This window comes from Castor canadensis, chromosome 19 (assembly GCF_047511655.1).
Source record: "Castor canadensis chromosome 19, mCasCan1.hap1v2, whole genome shotgun sequence".
NCBI lineage: Eukaryota > Metazoa > Chordata > Mammalia > Rodentia > Castoridae > Castor > Castor canadensis.
Genome location: NC_133404.1, coordinates 3,586,293 through 3,602,785, shown reverse-complemented (window position 1 = coordinate 3,602,785; position 16,493 = coordinate 3,586,293). Strand labels below are relative to the sequence as shown.

At 37.8% G+C, this 16,493-nt stretch overlaps 1 protein-coding gene across 2 annotated transcripts in view; it reads right to left on the bottom strand.

Moving 5' to 3' along the window:
* Positions 1-16,493, bottom strand: part of Arih1 (ariadne RBR E3 ubiquitin protein ligase 1) — a 106,290-nt gene that overhangs the window by 63,409 nt on the left and 26,388 nt on the right. For both annotated transcript variants that reach the window (XM_074061504.1, XM_074061505.1), the window contains one exon: positions 5,260-5,327. In XM_074061504.1, coding sequence (XP_073917605.1) covers positions 5,260-5,327 — 68 coding nt within the window. The remainder of the gene's footprint in view (positions 1-5,259; positions 5,328-16,493) is intronic.

The window sequence follows — 16,493 nt, the reverse complement described above, 5'->3', positions numbered from 1 at the left end:
CAGCTGAATTGAACATTACCTTACTTGTGAATTCAATAGCTACCTTCATAATAAAGATGGTTTTCCCATGCTATCTTTGTCAATTTTTGGAAACAAGGTTATTCTGATTTAGTTAGCATATGAATTAATGACATCCTATCTTTGTCTATGTTCTGAGGTAATTTTCAAAAGTAATTGAGAATTTGTTGACGGCTCATTAGATAGAACTTTCAAAAAACTCATATAGTGCTTTTTGGGGAACAAGACAGGAGAGGCCTTTTACTACAGTCACTTCATTTTTCTGGGGTTACTGGCTTGCTCTATTTTTTTACTTGTTCTTGGAGGAAGGCCATTTAATTCTATTTCTAAGATTTCAAATATATGGTAAAAGTGGTACACAGTATTCATTTATAATTGTGAAGTATTTTCCTACCTATAATTATGCCCTAACATTTCAAATGCTGTTTATTTATACCCTCTCCCTTTTCTCAATATCACATTTGTCAATCGTTCACTTCACCTTTAAAAACAAAACAACCCACCCTTCTTAAAGTAACTGTAGGTCCACAGTAAAAGTGACCAGAGGTATAGAGCTCCCACATGGCATAGCCCAAACCCCACTAATTACAACCTCCCTAACTGTCAACAGAGCAGTGCAGCCCCTGAACCTACACTGAGGTATTGTCACTCTAGAGTCTGTGGTTTACATTAGGACTCACACTTGGTGCTGTGTGCATTGTATGGTTTGGAGAAATGTATAAACATACACATCCACCATTATATTATCATACAACATAGTTCCACTGCCCAAAAAACTGTTACATTCCAATTATTCATCCCTCCCTCTGTCCCCTAACTCCCAGCATGTCAGAATGTCATATAGTTGGAATCATGCAGTCTGTAGCCATGTCAGACTGGCTTATTATTATAAGATGCTTTTAAGGCTCCTCCGTGTTCTTTCTTCTTAGCATTGAATGATATTACAATTCTACACGTACCACAATTTTACTCATCCATTCACCTAATGAAGAACATTTTGGTTGTTTCCAAATTTTGGCATGGCAACTATAACCAAAGCACTGTTAACACCCAGGTGCAGGTTTTGTGAGTTTTCAGTTAATCTGGGAAAATACCAAGGAGCAGGACTGCTGCATCACGAGGTGGGAGCCTACCACTTTGCATTCGCATCTGCAAGGTATGAGCGCTCCCACCACTCCACATCCACACCTGCACATGGCAGCACCGAGGATTTGGGGTTTTGCTGATCGTAGTAAGTGTGCAATGGTATCTCATTGTTTTAGTTTGCATTTCTCTGGTAACCCTGCATGTAGAAATCTTTTCATATGCTTATTTGCCTTCTGTATATACATTTTTTTTATGAGGTGCCTGATAAAAAGTCTTTGCGTCCCCCTCACCTCTTTTTTTTTGAGACACGGTCTTCCCATGCAACCCAGGCAGGCCTCCAACTCTTGGTCAATCCTCCTGCCTCAACCTCCGTAATGCTGGGATTACAGACATGCACCACCATTTCCTGGCTTAACCCATTCTTCAGGCAGGTTGTTGTGCTGCTGGCTCAAGAGCTCTTTTCATATTTTGCATTGGAGTTCTTTAACAGATACACCTCAAACATTTCCTCTCCATCTGTATCTTGTCATCCTCTTGGTTTTCCCTTTTTAAATTTACTTCAAAGACTTTGTGATTCATCTTTTTGTTATTGTTGCTGTTCTCTATTTTAATATCTGCTTTTATTTTAAATACCCTCTTATTCCTGTAATTGTTTCTAACCTCACATTTCAAAAAGGCTTAAGTTCTATTTTTACCTTAGTATATTTTCTACTAGAGACATTAAAACTATAAAATCACCTGGCCTTTTTCTTAAGCCACATCTCACATTTGTATGTAATCTTATTACTCAGTTCTAATTATGTTAGTGTAATAGTTTATGTGTGAACTGAGACATGCCTCAACTGGTAGAACATGCACACAGCAAGAATGAAGCCAAAACAACAGCAACAAAAAATAGCTAATATATACCAAGAAGGCTAAGAGAACAAATTGCACAAAGAATAATAATGTTATTAGAAAGAGTAACTTGGACCAAGAGCAGAGGATCACAACTGCAATCCCAGCTACTCTGGAGGTCATAGGGGGAAAAACAGAGTCCCAAGGCCAGCCTAGGTAAAAAGTATTGAGATCCCCATCTCAGCAACAACAAAAAGGCTAGGCATGGTGGTACAACATCTGTAATCCCAACTACAAGATAGGCAGAGGTAGGAGGATCACAGTCTAGGCTAGTTCTAGGAAAAAAACATGAGCTCCCCTATCTGAAAAATGGCTAAAGCAAAGGAAAAGAAAAAAAAAAAAAAAAAAAAAAAGGATTGGGTGGCATGGCTCAAGTGGTAGAGCACCTTCCTAGCAAGTGTGAGGCCCTGAACTCAAAAGTTCAAACTCCAGTATGGCAAAAAAACAAACAAACAAACAAAAAAACCATGAACCTAAAAGATAAGCCTGAAGAATTCTCAGTAAATTGCTGCATTCCCAGGAGAGATTCTGATGAATACAGAATACAAAGAAAAGATGACAAGTGCAGAAGCATACTTTTTAAAGTGCTAGCTTAAACGTGATTAAAAAGAATCCCTCAAAGCACCAAGAGAACTGGAAAACAGGTATACTGAAAAACTAATAGCGAAGAATTCTCAAGACCAAAAACATGAGTCCTCAAGAGACTTCAAGGGCCCAATTGGTTATATTTTTTAAATTCACATATAGAAATATTACAATAAATTTCAGAATATTAAGAATTTCTGTTACAAGGCTCAAAGTTTACAATATTTGAAGCATGACTTAATTGTTTACAGGACATAGTCTAGAGGGAAAAAAAAGTAAATTTGGAAAAAGCAGTAGGCTGCAAAAACAAACTGACCCAGGGGGAAAAAGCTAAATAAGAAGATAGTTCTCTGGCTGGCAGAGTGGCTCAGGCAGTAGAGCGCCTGCCTAGCAAGTGCAAGGCTTTGAGTTCAAACCACAGTCCCATCAAAAAAAAAAAAAAAGAGAGAGAGAGATTTAAAAAAAAAAAGCTTAACATAAATGAAAATGCAAATAACTATCAATTTAATCAAGTTGAGAGGAGAAAGAGGAAAGGATAGAGAAGATAAATATGCTATAGTTTTTACTTACACAGGGAGTGGGTATAAATACTTAAAATAATTATAAAATTATAGTTTTAAGTATGCATGTACAGCCGGGCACTGGTGGCTCATGCCTGTAATCCTAGCTACTCAGGAGACAGAGATCAGGAGGATCGTGGTTCAAAGCCAGCCCAGGCAAATAGTTATTGAGACCCTATCAAAACCCATCACAAAAAAAGGGTTAGTGGAATGGCTTGAGGTATAGGCCGGCCTTGAGTTCAAGCCCCAGTACTGCAAAAAAAAAAAAAGTATGCATATACAAGTGAAAGGGTAACTTACACTGTGGGGGGCACAGTGCTGGCTTTAAACCCAGGACTTTGTGCATCTAGGAGTGTGCCTTACCTTGGAGCTATGCCCTCAGCACTGCAGACTGATTTTTAAAGCCAGTATTTAGAGATTCAATGATTAATCTTAGGTAGCCAAACAGTTTATCAGAAGTCTCCTACTTTTTAATTTATACTTACCACACTTAAGTACAGTATTTAATTGAAAAATGCTTTCAGCAGTATTGCAGAATAAAACTCAAAATGTCTTTGGATAGACATGTTAATGTAAGATAAACCCTAGTGTAGTTCACTGGAAGAGTTTGAAATATAAACAATGAAAAATCATTTTTCTAGTAGAGGTATCATGAACTAACCCTGAAAGTAAATGACACCAAAAAGTTAAGAAATGCCAATGACTTCAGGAAAGATGGCGAAATCCATGAAAACAAGTCATGACACTAGTCAAGGAGCATTTGCTCCTCATGAACCTTGAGAAGGTTACATGTGGTGTGTGTCTAAGAAAGAAGCTTTGGAGACCAACACACCTCTTTAACTCTTTTTTATAAACAAAACCCAAATGACTCGTTCCAAAGCTCAGATTCCACCCCAATAAAGTGGGAATAATAGTTTGTGGCCCTACAAAAATATCAGCGAGATAAAAATCAAATGGTGCCTAAACATAGCATGCTCAAAAATGGACAGTTACATTGTTGCTACTGAATTATTATGGATGGGGAAGAGGTCTGTGAAACAGGGGGATATTCCTGGTATTATTTAAGTGTGATTTACAAAGCATTCTGAATTTTAAAATCAAACAGGGAATGTTTTACACTTCTTTCTCAGCTCCTAAAATTTGTAATTTTTATTATAACTAAGATTGCTGGGCTGATGGAATGGCTCGAGGGGTAGAGCACCTGCCCAGCAAGTACAAGGTGTTGAATTCAAACCCCAGTACTGCACACACACACACAAAAAGTAATACATACATACATATATATGTGCATATATACATACAATAAATATACCTGTATATATTGTATAAAAGGTTGCTAATGAAATAAGACTGGTAGAATAAATGCAGGTTGTTATCCTACCACCTTAACAAGTGCCCCAAATTTCCAATCTAAGGAACAAAAAGATTAAGAATGGCATTAATACAGTCCCCAGTCCCAGTAATTTTTTCTCTTTTAAAATTAGAAAGATTTTCAGAGACAAAATATATACAACACCCAAAAAATTAGAATCCTGCCCCCAAACCAGAGAACCAGTTCAAGAAGCTGGTTTGGTAGCCAAGAAACCTTAAGCAACTTTTCAATTTTGTTTTGACTGAATAAATGTGATTCGGATGCCTAATAGATGTTTAAAACTTATGAACAAGAATTCTTTTTTAAGTGACTAACTGGGAAGACTTATTTATGTGCTCCCAGACTGTATCAACTGCTTTTGTTCAAACCTACTTTTAGTTCTGGGTTTTGTTCGTTTGTTTTGGTGTTACTAGGGACTGAACACGCATGCTAGGTAGGCACTCTATCACTTAACCATGTCCATAGCCCCTCCTTTTACTTCTAGATGCTCAAGAGGATATGTGCAGAAACTGAGGCAGATCCCCCAGTTACCTCGAAAATAAGAAACGTTAGGCCTGAATTCCCTAACACTACATTCAAACTTTGCAGATGAAGAATACAAGAAATTTAAGGTTACTAGTTGCACATTGGTTTGTTCACATTACTGGTATATACATCAACTCCCTGCTTGCATTTACAAATTCCACTTAACAGGCTTTCTCTGTTACTTCTAAGTACAAAGCTAACAATACAGGTCCTTACCTTTCCATTAGCTTCTCTTTATCCCAATTGAAGTGGCTAAGGAGTATTCTTGTGATAGTTGCTGGATTCTAAAGGAGGGGAAAAAAAAGTCATTTTAAGGTAGTTGTATTTCACTGACCCTTTTTTTTTGAAACAGAGTCTTGCTATGTAGCCCAGACTGGCCTCAAACTCTGGATCCTCCTGCCTCAACTTTCTGGGATTGCAGGCGTGTACCATACCCAGTTTTTTTACTGACATTTAAGAACACTGAATTTAAATTTTTGTAATGCCCCACACCAAAATTTCCTTTCTTAGTTTTTTCTCATTGTTTTAAGTGGTTTGGTATTTGGCAGTGTGGGGATTAAAACCAGGGCCTTGGTACATACTGGGTTCCATTCCAAGCCCCCTTCCTAGCCTATTTCTTTATTCCCCTAAGTAAATACAAGACCAAGGCTATCTAAAAATAGTTTGCCATGTTAATATGTGAGGTTTCTACCGGATTCAAAATGAGCCAAAAAGAAATTAAATGATAGAGTAAATTACCATTAGCAATCAGGCACTAAGCCAGGCATCTTGATTCATGCCTATAACCCCAGCACTCAAGAGGCTGAGGCAGGAGGACCTTAAATTTGAGTTCAATCTGAGCTATATAATGAGATCGTATCTCAAAAAAGAAAAAATCAGGTACTAATTAAAAAAATTTTTTTGCAATTAAGATTTAACAGACTACCACATCAGCACAGTATTTCAAAGACATTTTAACCAAAATGACAAAATATTTACACCATGCAATAATGGAGAGTGTTTGCTCTTCCACCTTAGGTGGCTTTTTCACTTCTAGAAAGAAAGCTAATATATGAAATAAAACCCAAGTTTAGTACCCTATCATTCAATGGTGTTACATTAAGGACACCTGCATTTCCCATAAAACTAGTGAGCTTCTGTTTACATACAAAACTTTAAAGCACAATAATGCCTAAGGCATCAAGAAACAAATCTGGATCTGTTTTACTTATATTTCGGATGTAATTTTACTACATCAAGTAACATTTCAAAAAAGATCTCTATGATCCAAAACTAGCTTTATTTTATCATAGTTAGATCACAGTATTAGTTAAGTGCTGATTTTTAAAATAATCTTTTTAAAGACATCTCTATCAATTGTTCTCAAGGATATAATTTGTCACAGAAAATATCACTAGCATTTATCTCCACTTGGCTCCCAAAGGCCGATAGTGTAGATAACTCCTCCATCCACCCCAGCACATTTGGCTCATCTAACTGCTCCTTGCTTCTTTAATACAGCACTTCAGAAACCACCACCAATCAACAAATGTAAAAATGTGAAAAGAAGTCTAAGTTATAACATGTTTATTTGTACAGAATTAACTGAAAGAATTAAGACTAGGAGTAGTCACTGGCATCATTTGATTATGACTTTGAGGCACACAGTATATTACATTCAACCCCACGAGACAGTGCACACGGGGGCAAATATTTCAGGAATTTAGAGCCTGAACTTCCAAAGAGAGAAAAAGAGAACAAATGACTTGATCTTGCTAGCGTCTCTTCTGTGTGTCTGAGTTCTGGTAATCACTGGTTCCTGCCTATTACTGGCTTATCAAAAATCATTAAAGTTTTAATTCCTAAGTTCCACACTCCTATTTTTATTTAATAAAATATTTGGAGCACAGCTGCCCTAGGTGGTTTCACTGCCAAAGGAGTCAGACCACCCCTATTTCAGAGTGGCTGGCTAGGCATTTATATGCGCTGTGTATGAAAAGGTAATGGGGAATTACATTTATCATGCATTTATTGTATACCAGGACCTGTAGAAGGTATTTCACGAATCTTATAAATAAGGTATATAAAGTGCTTCTCAAAGCACTCTGTAAGGTAAATATAATTCACTACCTTTTGTGTTTTGTTTTGTTTGGAGACAGGGTCTCGCTATATAATCCGGGCTAGACTCAAACTTCTTAACTCCCCACCTTGGCCTCCTGAGTGCTGGGATTACAGATAAACAATGCCATGCCCAACTCGAACTCCACTTTTCAACATCAGAAAAACTGCTCAACATCAGAAAAACTGCTCAATCTCATGCAACTGGTTAAGCAAAAGAGCTGTGAATTCTAAATAAAGCAGGCCAATCTGGACCTAACATTCCTTCCATATACCATGCAGTGGGATAGGAAGCAATACAGATCATGTTTAGCTAACCAGTTGTTTTTTAAAATAATTTTTTTGTGTGTGGTACTAGAGATGGAACCCAGAGCCTCATGCATGCCAAACAAGTGTTATACCACTTGAGCTACACCCACAGTCCTTTTGCTTGTATTTTTGTTTTTGAGATAGGCTCTCACTAACTTTGCCCACACTGGCCTTAAACTTGCAATCCTCCTGCTTCCACCTCCTGAGTAACTAGGATTACAGGTGTGCACCACCCTGCCTAGCTTAGTTATATGTCTTAATATCCTTTAAACCCTCCACTGAAAGGTAATCCAGTGTCAAGTGGGGAAGAAAGCAGCAGAATACAAGAAAGCACAAGGGAGACATAAAAAAGGTTTTATGTCTTTAATATGGTGGTAGTTACATAAAATGTATACATTACTCAAAAAACACAAAACTACACATTTAGTCACATAAAAGTAACATGTCTATACTACAGTTCCCTTATTCATGGAATGTATGTTCCAAGGTCCCCAGTGGATGCCTAAACTGTCAGATGGTAGTAAGCCCTATATACAAAGCACTGAAATACCTAACCAGGCCGGACACGCCATCCACAGCGTGCTTCACATACGGAGTGGAGTACATGAGATCTCATCAGAATGGTGCACAACTTAAAGCTTTTGAGTTGTTTATCTCTGGCACTTTTCATTTAATATTTTAATGCTATGGTTGGCAGTGAGTAAAAGCAAAAGTGCAGGTTAAGGGAGACTACTATAATGTTGATTTGAGAAATCAAATCAGTCTGACTTCTGGTCACAGCCATGATGGAGTAACAAGCCCACTATAATCTCTCTACCTCCCAATTTAATTACAACTGAAAAGTAAAGGCAGACTACAAAGTGCAACTAACAGAAAACTCTAAAAATTCAATAGTAGGAGGCAGACTGGGAGTGCAGGGGTGAAGAATGACCAGCAAAAATGGTAGTAAATATCCTATTTGCTTTCTCTTCTTTATTCTTAGCTTTGACTCAAGGGAAATTATACACTGCATATGATCAGTAACAACAGAGAAATGCATCCTTCTGGTCAGAGGAGGTAAAGAATCCCATGGAATATCTCCTCATTTGTCTCTTCTGGCCACTCTTAACCACAAAACTAGACTGCTGTGGAGTGGCCACAGAACACTACAAGAGAAAACCCATCACTTTGAATAGAGGAAACCAGGAAGCGAGTGAGGGGAGTCCCCATTATTTTAATTTTTTTCTTTTGCCACTTCCCCAACAAGGCATAGCAGGCAGGAGACTAAAACTAAGAGAGCTGTGGTTCTGGCTAGAGAATAAAGAAAAGCAAGGTGCTGAAGTGCTTGGGGGAAATCAGAGGAGAGAAGTATAAAACTTCTGGGTTCACTGGCAATTATGTGGTTCACAGCTAGTAAGTTACAGGAGCAGCTTTCAGAACAGAACTACGATATTGATCACTGTCCAAGTTCCTAAATCAACCTAAGTGAAAATGGAAGGGGCAAACTCAAACACAGCAAAGGCTTTCAAAATGGAACCTTCACCAATATACAATGAGAAACACAGGCACACACCTGTAATGCCAGCTACTTGGAAACTGGACATCAGGAGGATTGTGGTATGAGGCCAGACTGAGCAAAAAATATCAGGAAAGGCTGGGATGTAAGTCAATGGCTGAATGTTTGCCTAGCATGCTCAAGGCTCTGGATTCCATCCCAATACCACAGGAAAAAAAAATTAGCAAGACCCAATCAACTAACAAGCCTGCAATCCCAACTAGAGGGAGACATCCATAGGCAGATCTACCCAAGGCCAGCCCAAGGCAGAAATGTAAGACCCTATCAGAAAAATAACTAAAGCTAAAAAGGATGGGGATGTGGCACTTGCACAGAGTTCAAACCCCAATTCTGCCAAGAAAAAAAAAAAAAAAGGAATGATCTTTCAAAATCCTGTGAGATATTAAAAATTATCAACAAAGAATTTTATACTCAGTGAAAGTATAGTTCAGGAATAAAGACAAAGATATTCTCAGGAAAAAGAGAACTCTACCCAACAGACCTGTCCTAATGGAAATGGTAGCTGAGAAAACTTCTCAGGCAGAAGATAAAGATACCAGAGTAAAAGCTGGAACTGTGAATGTAAGGAAGAGCAACAGCAACAGTAAATATGTAGGTAAATACAATGCAGTGATTCCACTCCAGTGGATCTACCCAAAGAAATGTAAGTCAGGATACAATAAACACCTGCACTCCCATGTTTATCAGCACAATAAGCAAGCTGTGGAAACAGCCTAGGTACCCTACAACTGATGAATGGATCAAGAAAATGTGGTATATATACACAATGGAGTACTACTCAGCCATAAAGAAGAATGTGGTTATGTTGTGTGCAGGTAAATGGATGGAATTGGAGGACATCATGCTAAGTGAAGTAAGCCAGGTGCAGAAAGACAAAGGTCATGTTTTCTCTCATATGTGGAAGATAGATTCAACAGATAAATGTACATACAAAAGCAAACATGACCATATACACACTTATATAGAGAACATGTCTGTAATAGTGGAACTACTCTACGGAACTCAGGGTAGGAGGGAAAGGAAAAGAGAATGGTAAGAGTCAACAACATGGAAATACATAGCAGCTGTACAGGTAGATGACATGACACATACTGAAAGCTGTTGAGCAATGGCGGGTAGGACAGAAGGGGTAAGGACGAGTAATAGAGAGGGCTGAACTGACCAAAGTACAGTATATTCACAGCTGGAATACATTGAGAAGCCCCAATGAACACTAACTTTGAAATTAAAACGAATGAGAGGACTGTAAAATAGGTCATGTGACATGGGGGGAAGGTAACTGTGGGAGAGGGTGAATGAATAGAGGATATGAAAAAGGGTGAATATGGTCAATATGCTTTGCATACATACATGGTAAATAACAATGAAACATTTTTCAATTGTTTTAGGTGAGTGGAGAGGGGTCTGCAGGAGAAGAGATGGTAGACAAACCTAACCAATGTTAAATGCAAGGCTATTTAGAATGTAATAATAACCCCCCCCCTACAATTAATGTATGCTAACAAAAATGTGAAAAAAAGATCTGGGTAAATATTATGGACTACTTTTCTTCTCCTGAGTTCTTAAAAACATAAAACTGTTACATCAGAAATTAGAACATAACCTCAGTTCCACCAAAAAAAAAATTTAATAATAATAAAGATCTCAGAACATGTCAAGGTGGGAGGGAGAATAAATGCATATGGACATACACATGATAACCATAATATAAATGTACACGGTTGTGAGTTCCTATATTAACTCAAATGTCAACAGCTAGATATTTGTATCACAAACCCTAAAGCAACCACTACCCATGTAAGACCAATAGACACAGCTAAAAAACACAGATATATAAATTGGAATATTTCTTAAATTTCAAATAATCCAAAAGAAAGTAGGAGGAACAAAAAGAAAAATCTAAAATCCAACTACATCAATAGTTACATTAAATTATTATTTTTTTAAATTTAAAAGACAAAATGACAGCTCAGATTTTTTTTAAAAAGGGGCAAAACTATATGCTGTGCAGAGCAACGCATTTTTAATATAGTAATGCATAGAGTAAACGTGAAAGACTGAAAGAACATATCATGCAAACATTAATCAAATGAAATCTGCAGTGCCTATATTTGTATCAGACAAAATACACTTGAGAATAAGGAAAATAACCAGTGATAAAAGAAACCTCACAATGGCAAAAAGGTTAATTAAGCTAAATGATGTAACCCTAAATCTATGTTCCCAACAGCAAAAGGTAGAAATATAGCAGAAGGCAGAAATGAAAAAAAAAAAGACAAATTCACAAATGTACTTTTATTTCAACACTCCTCACCCTTTAATCCACTGAACAAGTAGACAGACTACTTAGAAATTAAATCATTTTCTATTAAATAATCCAAGGATCAAAGAGAAAATCTTGGAAGAAAATATCTTGAACTGAAAGAAAATGAAAATGCATGTATCAATTTATGAGCTTTAAGTGACATTTTAGAGAAAGTGATTGCAGTAATTACCAATAAGGAAAGAGGTTCGCTGGGCACTGGTGGCTCATGCCTGTAATCTTATCTACTCTGGAGGCAGAGATCAGGAGGATGGCAGTTCAGTGCCACCCCAGGCAATAGTTCTTGAGACCTATCTCAAATCAACCCACCACAAAAAAAGGGCTGGTGGAGTGGCTCAACGTGGAGGCCCTGAATTCAAACCCTAGTACTGCAAAAAAGAAAGAGAGAAAGAAAACAGGTTCCCAGTGCTATAACCATATAGACAACCCTCTGTCCATTAATTTGACAACTCAGAAGAAACAGAACAGTCTCTTGTAGACACAAACTACTACACTTCACTGAAGAAGAAATAGGTAGCATGAATACTCCTACATCCGTAAAACAATCTTCCCACAGGGGCTAGGAATATAGCTCAATGGTAGAAGGCAAGCTGAACATAAATGAAGCCTTGGATTTCATCCCAGCACCTCAAAAGTGTGGCAGAAGAGTTCCAGGGAGCAGAGACTATGCAGAGTTGAGATGACGAAGGATTGCAGAAGTGCTGAGAAGGCAAAAGACAGCAAGAAGGCTAAAACTGCAAAGCAAAGACTGTGGCGGCTGTGAAGAGCTGAGACTGGAAGAGCTGCAAGCACCCGCTGCAGGAAGAGTTCCAGAAAGCCGCTGAAGTTGACAGCACTAGCTGCTGAGGATCAGGCCAAAGTTGTTAACATTAAGAAGGTCCCAACCCCGTAAGCTTGTAGCAGCTGGCACTTAAACCCCAAAGCTGTAACCCTAAGAGTGAACAGCTCCTAACACTCCAAGCTTGGGCTGATGACACAAAGGGAGCTACACTTTATGTATTTGCAGACTCCATCAGAATACAGCAAAAGAACCCTCAGTTGGTTTGTGATGGGAGTACAGATCCATTGCCAGGGATTAGGAGAGCAGGGGCGACTGAATAGAACTGGGCAAAAGGAGGGGAATGGGGGACAGCAGATGACAGGAATGTTTTGTCATTAACTATGGTGGTGGCTACACAATTCAGGCATTGTGAACTTAGAACTGTAGACCCCAAAATATAAATTTTATTATATGTAACTTAAAATACAAAATATTAAATTATAAAGGTAACCTGCCATGAGGTACTTATAGCAGAATTATTTTTAAAAGAACAGTGAGCATGGTGGTACATGCCTAGAGTCCCAGCACTTGAGAGACTGAGGCAGGAGGATCGAGTTTGAGGCCAGACTGGGCTACCGAGCAAGACCCTGTGCCAAAACAAAAAGGAAAAGTACCAAAAGAGAATGCTGAACAAGAACATAGATTTGAAGTTATTTAGTCAGGCACCATGCTAGACATTTTATATACATTATCACTGCATCTAATCCTCATGCCAATAACTGCAGTCTTTTTTTTTTTGGTGGCACTGGGATTGAACCCAGGGCTTTATGCTTGCTAGGCAAGCACTCTACCACTTGAGTTATACAACTCCAGAAGGAGGTAGGCGTTATTTAGGGAAGTTGGCCCCATATAAAATATGGTAGCAGGATATGAATATTAAGGGAAGTTTTTAAAATACATATAAGCTTATAACACTGTGTCCTACAAGGAGTGTTCAAAGGAGAAAAAATTCTAAATTCTGTGTAAAATTTATCAATTGTTTTAGATGGTCTACTAAACCTCTTGGTTGAAATAAAGAGCTCTTCATCTTTTTTTACTAGTGTTTATCATTTTTAAAAGATACAAATAAACCAAACAAAATCAGTTTAAGTAAAATCACTACAATTAGGAAACTAGTAATAACAGCAGAACACATTAACTTTTTAGGACAGTAAAACCTACAATCTCATATTTTAGTAGATACAAGCCCTACATCAGTGTCTCACCTGCAACCTCCCTGCAACTCTGGCTACATTAGAATCTTCTGGGGCTTTGCCTCCAGTAATTCTGATTCAATTCTCTGGAGTATGCACATGTGTGTGTTGTGTGCACATATGTGTGTGTATATATATGTATGTGTGTGTATGTTTATATATATATATATAATTATATATATATATATATATACATTCCATCCAATGTTCCCTTAAAGTTGAGTGTACCTAATTTTCCTCAGATGACACTAAAATGTAGGCATTATTTGTAGCTACAGCTCTAAACAAATCTCCCAAACTAATCTTTAGAACTCCCATATGAATGTAAGTGAAGTATCTGAGTAATGTGAAGAAAATTACATTGTAGTGGCACAGCAGCAGGCCTGATTTTAAGTTTTGCATCAATTACACCATCATCCTCTGTCCTTTGGTCAAGTGGCTCTAAGTTATAGTAGTACATTAGAATAATCTGGAGAGCGTTTAAAAAAACAAAAACTGATGTGCAAGTCATGTGCCAGGCCAAATATCACAACTGGGGGGAGAGGACATTATCACTTTTAACTAAAGCTCACTGGCAACTCCAATAAGCAGTCAAGGTAGAGAACCACAATTCTAGATGCACACATGTGCAGATGTGCCTACATTTGAGAATGTGGCAGACTCTCCAGGCAGAATTACAACCACATTGTTCAATGACATTCCTGAAGTGGGAGGCAACTTTCTTTTGCAAAATCTCAACAGATAACCTTATTTTAGGATAAAGCTATGTAAATGATAGATGAATAATTTTAGGGCTTTTTCTGTTGGTTTTTGCAGTAGTGAGGTTTGAATTCAGGGCCCTGTGCTTGTGAGGCAGGCAATATACCACTTGAGCTACACTGGCAGCACAGATGAACAGGTCATATATAGTGTGATACACAACAGCAAAAAATTTTTATCCTAATTAATATAAACAGAAAGTCTCCAATCCCTAGCTTTTTGTTCATCTCAAAATCTGATCTGAACGAGAATTAAGCAGGCTAAAAGATCCATCTTAAAACTCAGTTTGGCAGCTAGGCATTGGTGGCTCATGCCTGTAATCCTAGCTACTCAAGAGGCAGAGATGAGGAAGATCGCAGTTCAAAACCAGCTGGGGCAAATAGTTCACGAGACACTATCTCAACAACAACAAAAAAAATTCACAAAAATAAGGGCTAGTGGAGTGGGTCAAGGTGTAGGCCTTGAGTTCAAACCCCATATCAGGAGGAAAAAAAACCAAAAAAACCCTCAGTTTGAAGATTATGTCTACCTACTAATGGGCAGTTTCTATGTAATGCTTCTACCTTGTTTACAAGCTCCCTCAAGAGAGCTGTTGCTGGCTCTTGTAAGGCTTTCTTGAGTATTACTGCCACAAAATCATCTGTATATTAAGGAATACCTGCAACACTATAGCAAAAGGTAAACAAACACACACTGTGAATGGAACAACTAATCCAACAAAAAAAATTGGGAAGTTAATGGTTCATAGAATATAACTGGATGAAAAATGTAAGGCAGTTATTTTAACCTCAAGACAATGAGTGCTTTAAACTATAACATGACTAAGATTTTAAACACTAACAATATTCAGTGATGAAGGTATGGGAAATTGGTCATAAAATGTTAACAAAATGGCAACTTTGGTAGTTTGGCAAAAGTGATCAAAAATTTAAGTGCACATGAATTAGGACTTGGAAATTCCACTTCTTGGAACTTATCCAACAGCAAAACACAAGTGCAGAGGTATAACAGTAAGAATGTTCATATATACATTATTTGGACAAGCATTTTTCCATTTCTAATTTCTTCTGAGCTTGCCTATAAAGTAAACTATATTCACATCTGATTACAAAAACAGAAAACAGACCTGCATGCACTGATGTCAAGTGTTATCTACAAGACATCACTGGGAGTAGGGGAGGCAAGCTCCCAGCTGGGTGTGGTGGCACAATGCCTGCAATCCCAGCACTCAGGAGGCCAAGACAGGACGATGGTAAATTCCAGGCCAGCCTGGGCTACGCAGTAAGACCAAGTATGAAAACAACAAAAAAAAAGCAAGCTACTGAGCAGTGTATGGAATTCCATTTTTCTGTGAAATACATGTCTACAATGTATTAGCAGTCAAGAAAAATGTTTAGAAGGATAATATTAAAGCTGACCTTGACAGTTAGCATCCCTGAGGATTGCCTGGAGAATGGGTAAAAAGAGATGGAGCTTGCCAACTTACATAGACAGAAATTTTAAATATTACCTCAAAAGTGCAGTTCACAAAATTGCAATCACCTGAAATCATGTTTAGAACTGTAAAATTCTAGGTACCAGCCCATACCTGCTGACTTCATTTCAAGCAGGCCTTCAAGTTCCTAAGGTGACCTCCAAGCACATCAACATTGGGGAAGCCCTGATGTAACTGGCTAACAAAGTAACACTCTGGGAGTTGGTGACAGTGCAACTGTAAAAAATTTCATTTAAAAATTTTCCTCAGATTTGATAAAATTCTTGATTTGATTCTAAGAAATTCTGTAATTCAGGTATAATTTTTCTTTCTTTTAAAGGTCTACATACAAATACATTAAGAGCTTTATATTAAATCTGCAGAAAGGCTTTAATATAATTAATGCTTAGTCACTGATATACCATAGAATAAATTCTTAATATATCTGAAGTTCATATAGTACCATTTACAAAAGGGAAGAATGGCATCTTTTCACCAAAGGATGTTCTCAACTGTGATCAGGATTTAGCAGAGGGAACAGAAACCACTAGACAGAGCAAAGGAGGAATTAATAAATGGAATTAGATGCTTGCCTAATTACTGGAAACACTGGAGGAAAATGGCTGGAATCAGGATTATTACCTCTGCCACAACTGCCTCTAGTTATCCACAAAGCTAGGGGGGCACACGAGGTAGCAAAAGTCTGGCTTCTGCCTTTGCCCCAAAAGCCTCCTGACAGAACACAAGAGTGCACTGCTGCATTTCTGCTACTTGGAAAAAACCTTTCATCTTCATGACCCAGGCCAGAAAAAGGAAAATAAACATGAGCTCTCTTCAAATCTCACACATACACACCTACTTGACATAAACTATTTCACATTCAGAATCCTAAATGTAAAACAGCCTAAGAAATAAAGTTC